At 43.4% G+C, this 10,630-nt stretch overlaps 1 protein-coding gene across 1 annotated transcript; it reads right to left on the reverse strand.

Moving 5' to 3' along the window:
- Positions 1-310: 310 nt before the first annotated feature.
- On the reverse strand, positions 311-6,661 carry tomm20a (translocase of outer mitochondrial membrane 20). Its single transcript, XM_064924523.1, has 5 exons — positions 6,449-6,661; positions 5,917-5,960; positions 5,503-5,584; positions 1,284-1,426; positions 311-965 (listed from the first exon to the last, which is right to left on the reverse strand). Exons 1-5 carry the CDS (start codon positions 6,570-6,572, stop codon positions 921-923), a joined length of 438 nt encoding a protein of 145 aa, XP_064780595.1. The 5' UTR covers positions 6,573-6,661; the 3' UTR covers positions 311-920.
- Between the last annotated feature and the right edge of the window lie 3,969 nt (positions 6,662-10,630).

Genomic DNA, 10,630 nt, shown 5'->3' on the forward strand with positions numbered 1-10,630 from the left:
CTGCCTTGCTCCAGTGTCTCAGGCCCTAATCTGCTAGTGCTGCCTTGCTCCAGTGTCTCAGGCCCTAATCTGCTAGTGCTGCCTTGCTCCAGTGGCTCAGGCCCTGATCTGCTAGTGCTGCCTTGCTCCAGTGGCTCAGGCCCTGATCTGCTAGTGCTGCCTTGCTCCAGTGGCACGGGGGAAATACTGATAAAATGGTGTCCTACCCAATTCAATCTGTAAACCGCAACTAAACATGACCATTCTGGCACTAATCTCCATGCATTGCTACTGCCATCTAGTGGCCATGCAGACTACAGAAACAGACAAATACATTCTCACATTTTTATTTCATGACTTGATTTCAGAATTACAAAAAAAAATGATATATTCCACTGACATCTTAGAAAACAATCGACCTAATAAAAGATAGCGTCCACCTCACAGTGGACATACATGACAGGGACAAACAGAGCCAACCTCTTTACGTAGTGTTTCATGTATAAATAGGGAAAATGTCCTCTGCGGCACCACATTTTGAAATGATGCTTAATCTAGAGTATGAGTTACAAAAAACAAAAAAACAAACACTTTTAGGCTAAATAATACAACACATTTAGTTTGTCAAGATATTAGAATCTGAATTGAGGGCTACTGCATAGGAAATGATTTACACAAATAATACAACACATTTAGTTTGTCAAGATATTAGAATCTGAATTGAGGGCTACTGCATAGGAAATGATTTACAGTAGACTGAAGAGGGGACACGGACAGGACTTCTTATATAGCACTGGGGCATGGGGGGAGGGGTACAGTCAGCCGATGTCCTGGTTGGTGAGAAAGACATCCAATGGCAGCCATCTTGACTAAGGCCACACAGCCAGTCAACAGCCACACACGCAGTTGCACACTGTTTCACACAAACCTCACCAGCTCATTCACTCAACGTCATCTTCTGCCAAACTCTGAGCACTCACGATTCTCTGAAAAAAAAAATATAGAGAGAAACTTCACTGAACTCCTCAGCCTGAATCCTGACAGTCTAATAAGTGACATGAGAATGAAACTGGCTGTCGAGAAAACAACTGACAAGATTAATGTCCTAGAGCTGAAAGGACAGGTCATCTTTAAGCCATTTTGGTGACACTCCAACCCCACCCTTGGACAAAGTACCCATTGTCCATATCAGCATACAAAAAAATAAATAATGCAAAAGCATGCCAAATACATTGCTACATTCTAAGTGTGAATATCAGAAGAGAGACCTAGCGTCTTCCATGGGAGAGAGCCTCCTCACTCACCTGGCTGATGGTGGGCAGTTTGGTGAGCAGCATCTGGAACACTGGAGGAGGCAGAGTCTGCTGTAGCACCTGGAGCAGCTGCTGGGGCTGACCACACACTGCTATGGCATTTGTTAGATGGTCTACACCCGTCTCACAGTCTCCTGTTGGGGTGGTCGACATGATTAGGTCAGGTGGTCTACTTCCTTCAGTCCAGACAAGATATTAATACCACCTCAGCTCTTACGCTAGCCACTTTTCCCTCGGGGGAAATCACGACCGAAACTGGATGCAGTTTGTTTGCCATCTTAACTTCTTGGTGACGGGGGGGGGACAGTATTGAGTAGCTTGGATGAATAAGGTGCCCAGAGTAAACTGCCTGCTACTCAGACCCAGAAGCTAATATATGCATATTATTGGTATTATTGGATAGAAAACACTCAGAAGTTTCTAAAACGGTTTGAATGATGTCTGTGAGTATAACAGAACTCATATGGCAGGTGAAAACCTGAGACAAATCCAACCAGGAAGTGGGAAATCTGAGGTTTGTAGTTTCATTTAAGTGATTGCCTAATCCAAAACGCTGTGTCTATGGGGCCAGATTGAACTTCAAGGCTTCCAGCAGATGTCAGTCTTTAAAAAGATGTGAGGCTTCTATTGAGGAACGGGGTCAAATAAGAGCTGTTTCAACACTAGGACTAGGCTGTGGCCAATCAGTTGTTTACTGCGCTGTCACACGGGCCTTTTCCCTCTGGAATGAATACGCTGTTGTCCGGTTGGAATATTATTGATTTATTATAAAAAGACCAAGGATTGATTGTAAACATCGTTTGACACGTTTCTACAAACAAATAAAACGCTTGACTTCGTCTGGATTTTGCGCTCACGCATTGTGCCTTTGGAATAGTGAACTAAGAGGTATTTGGACATAAATATGGACTAATCGAACAAAAAAATATTTATTGTGAGAGTCCTAGGAGTGCATTCCGACGAAGATCAGCAAAGAGAAGATTTATAATGCTATTTATGACCTTTGTTGACTCCACAACTTTGCGGGTAACTGCATGGCTTGCTTGTGTGGCTGAATGCTGTTCTCAGATTATTGAAGATTGTGCTTTTGCCGTAAAGCTTTTTTGAAATCTGACATAGCGGTTGCATTAAGGACAAGTTTATCTTTCAAAGTTTGAGTATTTCTGTTATTTGATGTGGCTCTCTGCAATGTCGCTGGATGTTTTGGAGGCATTTCTGAACATGGCGCCAATGTAAACTGAGGTTTTTGGATATAAATATGAACTTGATCGAACAAAATATACATGTATTGTGTAACATTGAGTCCTGGGAGTGACATCTGATGAAGATCGTCAAAGGTTAATTTTATCTATATTTCTGCTTTTTGTGACACCTCTCTTTGGTTGGAAAATGGCTGAAAGCTTTCTGTGAGTAGTTGCTGACCTAACACAATGAGAAGTGCTGCTTTCGCTGAAAAGCCTTTTTGAAATCGGACAGTGGTTGGATTAACGAGAAGTGATTCTTTAAAATACTTGTATGGTTTGGGAATTTTAATTAGGAGATCTGTTTTGAATTTGGCGCCCTGCACTTTCACTGGCTGTTGGCGAGGTGGGATGCTAGCGTCCAGAACGATCCCAGAGAGGTTATTAAGTGGAGGTCCAATTCACTAATGTTGCCTCCTCGGCCCTCAATTTAGCTCGAGGGAGCGAATTTACAACTTTGGTAACTTGCAGGGTTGATGTGCCCCACAATTCAATTCACATGTCAAACTCGTGGCTGCGAAGTATCAAACGTAAAAACAAGGCTGCATTTTCAGCTAAATTTTTAAAATAAGACACTATCAGTCAAAAGTTTTAGAAAATGAAATCTTGAATGATTAGGTTTTCTACATTGTAGAATAATAGTGAAGACATTAAAACTATGAAATAACTCATATGGAATCACGCAGTAACAAAAAAGAAAGTTAAAATCAAAATACACTGCTCAAAAAAAATTAAGGGAACACTAAAATAACACATCCTAGATCTGAATGAAATAATCTTATTAAATACTTTTTTCTTTACATAGTTGAATGTGCTGACAACAAAATCAGACAAATTATCAATGGAAATCAAATTTATCAACCCATGGAGGTCTGGATTTGGAGTGACACTCAAAATTAAAGTGGAAAACCACACTACAGGCTGATCCAACTTTGATGTAATGTCCTTAAAACAAGTCAAAATGAGGCTCAGTAGTGTGTGTGGCCTCCACGTGCCTGTATGACCCTCCCTACAACGCCTGGGCATGCTCCTGATGAGGTGGCGGATGGTCTCCTGAGGGATCTCCACCCAGACCTGGATTAAAGCATCCGCCAACTCCTGGACAGTCTGTGGTGCAACGTGGCGTTGGTGGATGGAGTGAGACATGATGTCCCAGATGTGCTCAATTGGATTCAGGTCTGGGGAACGGACGGGCCAGTCCATAGCATCAATGCCTTCCTCTTGCAGGAACTGCTGACACTGCAGCCACATGAGGTCTAGCATTAGGAGGAACCCAGGGCCAACCGCACCATCACAAGGGGTCTGAGGATCTCATCTCAGTACCAAATGGCAGTCAGGCTACCTCTGGCGAGCACATAGAGGGCTGTGCGGCCCACTAAAGAAATGCCACCCCACGACTGACCCATCGCCAAACCGGTCATGCTGGAGGATGTTGCAGGACTTCCTCCAGACTCTAATGTCTGTCACGTGCTCAGTGTCAACCTGCTTTCATCTGAAGAGCACAGGGCGGCAGTGGAGAATTTGCCAATCTTGGTGTTCTCTGGCAAATGCCAAACGTCCTGCACGGTGTTGGGCTGTAAGCACAACCCCCACCTGTGGACGTTGGGCCCTCATGGAGTCTGTTTCTGACCGTTTGAGCAGACACATGCACATTTGTGGCCTGCTGGAGGTCATTTTGCAGGGCTCTGGCAGTGCTCCTCCTGCTCCTCCTTGCACAAAGGCGGAGGTAGCGGTCCTGCTGCTGGGTTGTTGCCCTCCTCCACGTCTCCTGATGTACTGGCCTGTCTCCTGGTAGCGACTCCGTCTCATGCTACTACTAGAGTGAAAGCACCACCAGCATTCAAAAGTGACCAAAACATCAGCCAGGAAGCATAGGAACTGAGAAGTGGTCTGTGGTTACCACCTGCAGAACCACTCCTTTATTGGGGGTGTCTTGCTAATTGCGTATAATTTCCACCTGTTGTCTATTCCATTTGCACAACAGCATGTGACATTTGTCAATCAGTGTTGCTTCCTAAGTGGACAATTTGATTTCACAGAAGTGTGATTGACTTGGAGTTACATTGTGTTGTTTAAGTGTTCCCTTTATTTTTTTGAGCAGTGTATATTTTACATTTGAGATTCTTCAGAAAATCTACCCTTTACCTTGATGACAGCTTTGCACTCTTTGGCATTCTCTCAACCAGATTCATGAGGTAGTCATCTGGAATGCATTTCAATTAACAGGTGTGCCTTGTTAATTTGTGGAATTTCTTTCTTTCTTAATGCATTTGAGCCAATCAGTTGTGTTGTGACAAGGTTGGGGTGGTATACAGAAGATAGCACTATTTGGTAAAAGACCAAGTCCATATTACAGCACAAATAAGCAAAGAGAAATGACAGTCCATCATTACTCCAAAACATGAAGGTCAGTCAGTCCATAAAAATGTAACTTTGAAAGTTTCTTCAAATACAGTCGCAAAAACCACCAAGCGCTATGGTGAAGCTGGCTTTCATGAGGACCACCACAGGAAAGAAAGACCCAGAGTTACCTCTGCTGCAGAGGATAAGTTCATTAGAGTTAACTGGCTCAGAAATTGCAGCCCAAATAAATGCTGCAGGGTTCAAGTAACAGACACATCTGAATATCCACTGTTAGGGAGAAAAATGCATCAAAATAAAAAGGACTTATGAAATTGATGTCGTAGAGCTGAAAGAACCAGAGCCCCCGACACAGGTCCCTGGGCTACAGAGCTCTAGTTTGATAGAGCACCATTACATTTTTTCCAGAAGCTAACATTAGCAACCAGGATGTTTATGAGAATGCACAGTTGGACCAGACACTAATGCCACAGCTATTTCAGAAGGGGTCAATCTGAGTTCAAGCCTGTTATTCAGGACCAGATAGTTATAGCATCTTAGTAGTGTTCAGGACTGGGTGTGTATGAAAGACGAGGTGATGGCCATGGAGACAGGGGGGGACAGCTAACCTTGTGCTAGCAGCTCCTCTCCCAGTTGGATCTCCTCCAGGAAGAACTTCTGTACAGTTTCTGCATCCTTCAGGTCAGGTAGCTAAATGGCAGACAGGTTAGCAGACAGTCAGTACAGGGGAAGACAAAGAGCCTTCTAAAAAGCACTAACTTCATATCATCTCGGTGCTCCTGAGTGGCACAGTGGTCTAAGGCACCACAACCGACCCTGGTTCGATCCCGGGATGTATCCCAACTGGCAGTGAGCCGGAGTCCCATAGGGTGGCATACATTTAGCCCAGTGTCATCCGGGTTAGGGGAGGGTTTGGCCTGGGTAGGCCGTCATTGTAAAATACGAATTTGTTCTTAAACGGACTTCCCCAGTTAAATAAAAATACATTTGCCCCCTGGTCTGGCCATTGTAATGTTTCTTACCCTTAGGACAGTCTTCTCTTGGGAAGACTTCTGTTTACTCCTGCCTGTTGAAACAATGTCATATTTGATGACCACTTATGCTAAAGAAAGGAGTGGCTTGCAGAGAAAGAGGTCAGTTACATGGAAGGGCTAAGAAGAAAATAAATTAAAAAGGAGTCGGGATTGTTTAAACCAAACATATATGGTGGACACTAACGTTACTAGTCTATGTAGGAGAGTTGGTTGACTTAACTAGTTATGTACACACCACCATTGACAAACCATCCTTAATATTGGATTGACCGGACTGCAGATGAATCAATGTTATCCAACGCTAACTGGCTAAGCGGATATGGTGGCACTTCGTTAGTTAACTATTGACTAGTTAACTAACTCGTAACTAGTTAGCAATAACATAACCCAAATACAAAGGTAAGCGTATACTTACTGCAGTTATATCACGCTAGATAGTTAGCCAACATTTGTAAACTAGCTAGCCATTTTGTCGCAGGTATAAAAACACGTGACTTGCCAGTTTGCTAACATGACTTACGTTCTTGTAGTCTTTTCTTGAAGTTCGGGTCACTTCGTCGTTTTCTATCAAAATAAACGCAGTATCCAATGAACAGGGCTCCGGCCACCCCAGCGACCATGGTGCTGGTTTTAGCCCCCATCATGTCCGGAGAGCAGAGTAAACACACCACTAAGTTAACTAGCCAGCATGCTAGCTACTGACTCTTCCTGTGAAGGACACCGACTGCGCATGATCCCATATTGCGTCACTGGACTCACACATGCGCAGTGACTACAGCTGATTTATGATTGAGTTGATTTATTACATAGAGCTGATTGAATATTTAGATGATTTTATTACATAGAGCTGATTGAATATTTAGATGATTTTATTACATAGAGCTGATTGATTATTTAGTTGATTTATTACATACAGCTGATTATTTAGTTGATTTATTACATACAGCTAATAGGTGAAATAGTGAGCAGGGCCGTCATTCGGGTAAAACGGTTTACCGTGTCACAACCAAATGGAACAAAAAGAAACGGGGGAGGGACCTACCTGAATGTGTCCAATAGAATCTCTCGTTTATAATTGCAAAACGTTTTCCGTTCGGTGTTAATGTTTTCCGTTCGGTGCAAAACTTTTTGCAACAGAAGTCGTTACTTGTTCAAGGGCTTACTTTACAGAAGGCAAGTGGATTTGCCATTTATTTTGAGTTACTTTATTATTATTTATTTTGTTATTACTGTAGTACAAGTGTAACGATGCTTTGTGTGTGACTGTTGTTGATGTGTGCAGAGGGTCCCTGGTTCGTGCCCGGTTATGGGCGAGGGGACGGTCTAAAGTTATACTGTAGTATAAGTACACTACTACCAAGTACAGTCATCAAATCATTCCTTCTCAATGTTAGAGTTGACCATAATACATTTTGGAAGACTCTCCAGAGCCAGTGCATTCAACGAAGGTGGGTAAGGCAACCACATTATCCACAGATTACCGTCGTTACAAGTAAATCTAGAGACGTGTGTGTTGAGCAGATATCACGGCATGTGACATTTCCACCAGACCAAAGACAATAGAAGTTCAAACTATGCCATTTATTTCAAACAGAGGCTTCTTTTTTCTTTACTTTTTTTGCTTACATTTGTACAATAAATTACACATGTATGAATGCCCATTTTCTGACGGGCCTAATAAATACTATAGAGTTATTTTTTTCATAAGCTTTATCACACGCTCTCTCTCTCTCTCTCTCTCTCTCTCTCTCTCTCTCTCCCAGACCATTCCATAGAGGTCTGTGAAACTGTACAAGTTGGAAAATACCATAACCATCTTTTCAAAACCGCTAAACCCAGGGAGCAAAATCGGGTTGAAAAGACATCAACCAAAAATAATGTATTTTCAACATCTTGTGCTCATAGGGTATGCTTCTGATACAAGCACAAGCTAACGTAAAAACAACACACACAAAAAAAACGAATTAACAAGCCAAGACAGAGAACAAAGCAAATAACCAGTCTAGGAAAAAATTAAAAAAATTCCGAAAACCTCAGAACAAAAAAAAAGTAAACAAAAAAACAAATGAAAACCAAATAAACCTTGTACCCAAATGGCACCCTATTCCCTATATAGTGCACTACTTTTGACCAGGGCCCATAGGGATCCATTTGGGACGCAAGCCCTTGTCCCCCCAGTGAGGACCAGAATGAGAAATGAACGGGGAAAACAACATACATGCGTTGACCCTCCTCACTATGTACACTAATGAAACTACATGTTGAAACAGTACGACTGCCTGTACACAAAAGTACACGTTATCATTATGAACAGTGGAAGATATTAAATAGCTTGACTCAAATCACTCTTGTTCTCAATATACAAATGTATAACAAAGGCATACAATTACATACAAGTGCCAAACAAACAGACATAATATCATACAGTAGGGATCTATACAAACTACGCATCCCAAATGGAAACCTTTCCCCTTTGTAGTGCACTACTTTTGACCAGGGCCCATAGGTAGTGCACTACTTTTGACCAGGGCCCATAGGTAGTGCACTACTTTTGACCAGGGCCCATAGGTAGTGCACTACTTTTGACCAGGGCCCATAGGTAGTGCACTACTTTTGACCAGGGCCCATAGGTAGTGCACTACTTTTGACCAGGGCCCATAGGTAGTGCACTACATTTGACCAGGGCCCATAGGTAGTGCACTACTTTAGACCAGGGCCCATAGGTAGTGCACTACATTTGACCAGGGCCCATAGGTAGTGCACTACATTTGACCAGGACCCATAGGTAGTGCACTACTTTTGACCAGGGCCCATAGGTAGTGCACTACATTTGACCAGGGCCCATAGGTAGTGCACTACTTTAGACCAGGGCCCATTGGTAGTGCACTACTTTTGACCAGGGCCCATAGGTAGTGCACTACTTTTGACCAGGGCCCATAGGTAGTGCACTACTTTTGACCAGGGCCCATAGGTAGTGCACTACTTTTGACCAGGGCCCATAGGTAGTGCAATACTTTTGACCAGGGCCCATAGGTAGTGCACTACTTTTGACCAGGGCCCATAGGTAGTGCACTACTTTTGACCAGGGACCATTGGTAGTGCACTACTTTTGACCAGGGCCCATATGGAATCCCATAGTTAGTACACTATATTTGACCAGGGCCCATAGGGAATCCCATAGGTAGTGTACTACTTTAGACCAGGGCCCATAGGGAATCCCATAGGTAGTGCACTACTTTTGACCAGGGACCATATGGAATCCCATAGTTAGTACACTATATTTGACCAGGGCCCATAGGGAATCCCATAGGTAGTGCACTACTTTAGACCAGGGCCCATAGGGAATCCCATAGGTAGTGCACTACTTTAGACCAGGGCCCATAGGGAATCCCATAGGTAGTGCACTACTTTAGACCAGGGCCCATAGGGAATCCCATAGGTAGTGCACTACTTTAGACCAGGGCCCATAGGGAATCCCATAGGTAGTGCACTACTTTAGACCAGGGCCCATAGGGAATCCCATAGGTAGTGCACTAGAAATGGAATAGGGCGCTTTTTTTCAGATGCAACCAAAGGGAGGAAACACTGGAGTCTGAAATAATGGCTGTATACACATACAGCACTTTGTTGTCATAAATACACAGCTACAATATTGTTTTCACCATTATCCTGGTCAGATTATAGAGAACAGAAACAAAACATGATAATTCCTTGGTATGGATGAGGGGGGGGGTGAACAGTTGGGTAAAACAACATGATTATTTGTTGGTATGGGTGAGGGGGTTGACAACATGATTATTTGTTGGTATGGGTGAGGGGGGTTGACAACATGATTATTTGTTGGTATGGGTGAGGGGGTTGACAACATGATTATTTGTTGGTATGGGTGAGGGGGGTTGACAACATGATTATTTGTTGGTATGGGTGAGGGGGTTGACAACATGATTATTTGTTGGTATGGGTGAGGGGGGGTTAACAACATGATTATTTGTTGGTATGGGTGAGGGGTGGTTAACAACATGATTATTTGTTGGTATGGGTGTGGGGGGGGGGTTAACAACATTATTATTTGTTGGTATGGGTGTGGGTGGGGTTAAAAACATGATTATTTGCTGGTATGGGTGAGGGGGGTGAAGAGTTGGGTAAAACAACATGATTATTTGTTGGTGGTGGGGGGTGAAGAGTTGGGTAAAACAACATGATTATTTGTTGGTGGTGGGGGGTGAAAAGTTGGGTAAAACAACACGATTATTTGTTGGTGGTGGTGGTGGGGGGGGTGGTGGTGAAGAGTTGGGTAAAACAACATGATTATTTGTTGGTGGTGGTGGTGGGGGGGGTGAAGAGTTGAGTAAAACAACATGATTATTTGTTGGTGGTGGGGGTGGGGAAGAGTTGGGTAAAACAACATGATTATTTGTTGGTGGTGGTGGTGGGGGGTGGTGAAGAGTTGGGTAAAACAACATGATTATTTGTTGGTGGTGGTGGTGGGGGGGGGGTGAAGAGTTGAGTAAAACAACATGATTATTTGTTGGTGGTGGGGGGGTGGGGAAGAGTTGGGTAAAACAACATGATTATTTGTTGGTGTTGGTGGTGGGGGGGGGTGGTGAAGAGTTGGGTAAAACAACATGATTATTTGTTGGTGGTGGGGGGGGTGGTGAAGAGTTGGGTAAAACAACATGATTATTTGTTGGTGGTGGGGGGT

The sequence above is a fragment of the Oncorhynchus masou genome, chromosome 18 (genome assembly GCF_036934945.1).
Source record: "Oncorhynchus masou masou isolate Uvic2021 chromosome 18, UVic_Omas_1.1, whole genome shotgun sequence".
Classification (NCBI taxonomy): domain Eukaryota; kingdom Metazoa; phylum Chordata; class Actinopteri; order Salmoniformes; family Salmonidae; genus Oncorhynchus; species Oncorhynchus masou.

What these genes read in the sequence shown, in the direction of transcription:
- tomm20a (XM_064924523.1), bottom strand. Translation starts at nt 6,572, where the DNA reads ATGATGGGGGCTAAAACCAGCACCATGGTCGCTGGGGTGGCCGGAGCC. An exon ending in AGAGGAGCTGCTAGCACAAG is followed by an intron (nt 1,427 to 5,502) that starts GTTAGCTGTCCC and finishes CCACCCCAACAG; the next exon opens with GAGACTGTGAGACGGGTGTA. An exon ending in AACTGCCCACCATCAGCCAG is followed by an intron (nt 966 to 1,283) that starts GTGAGTGAGGAG and finishes TTTTTTTTTCAG; the next exon opens with AGAATCGTGAGTGCTCAGAG.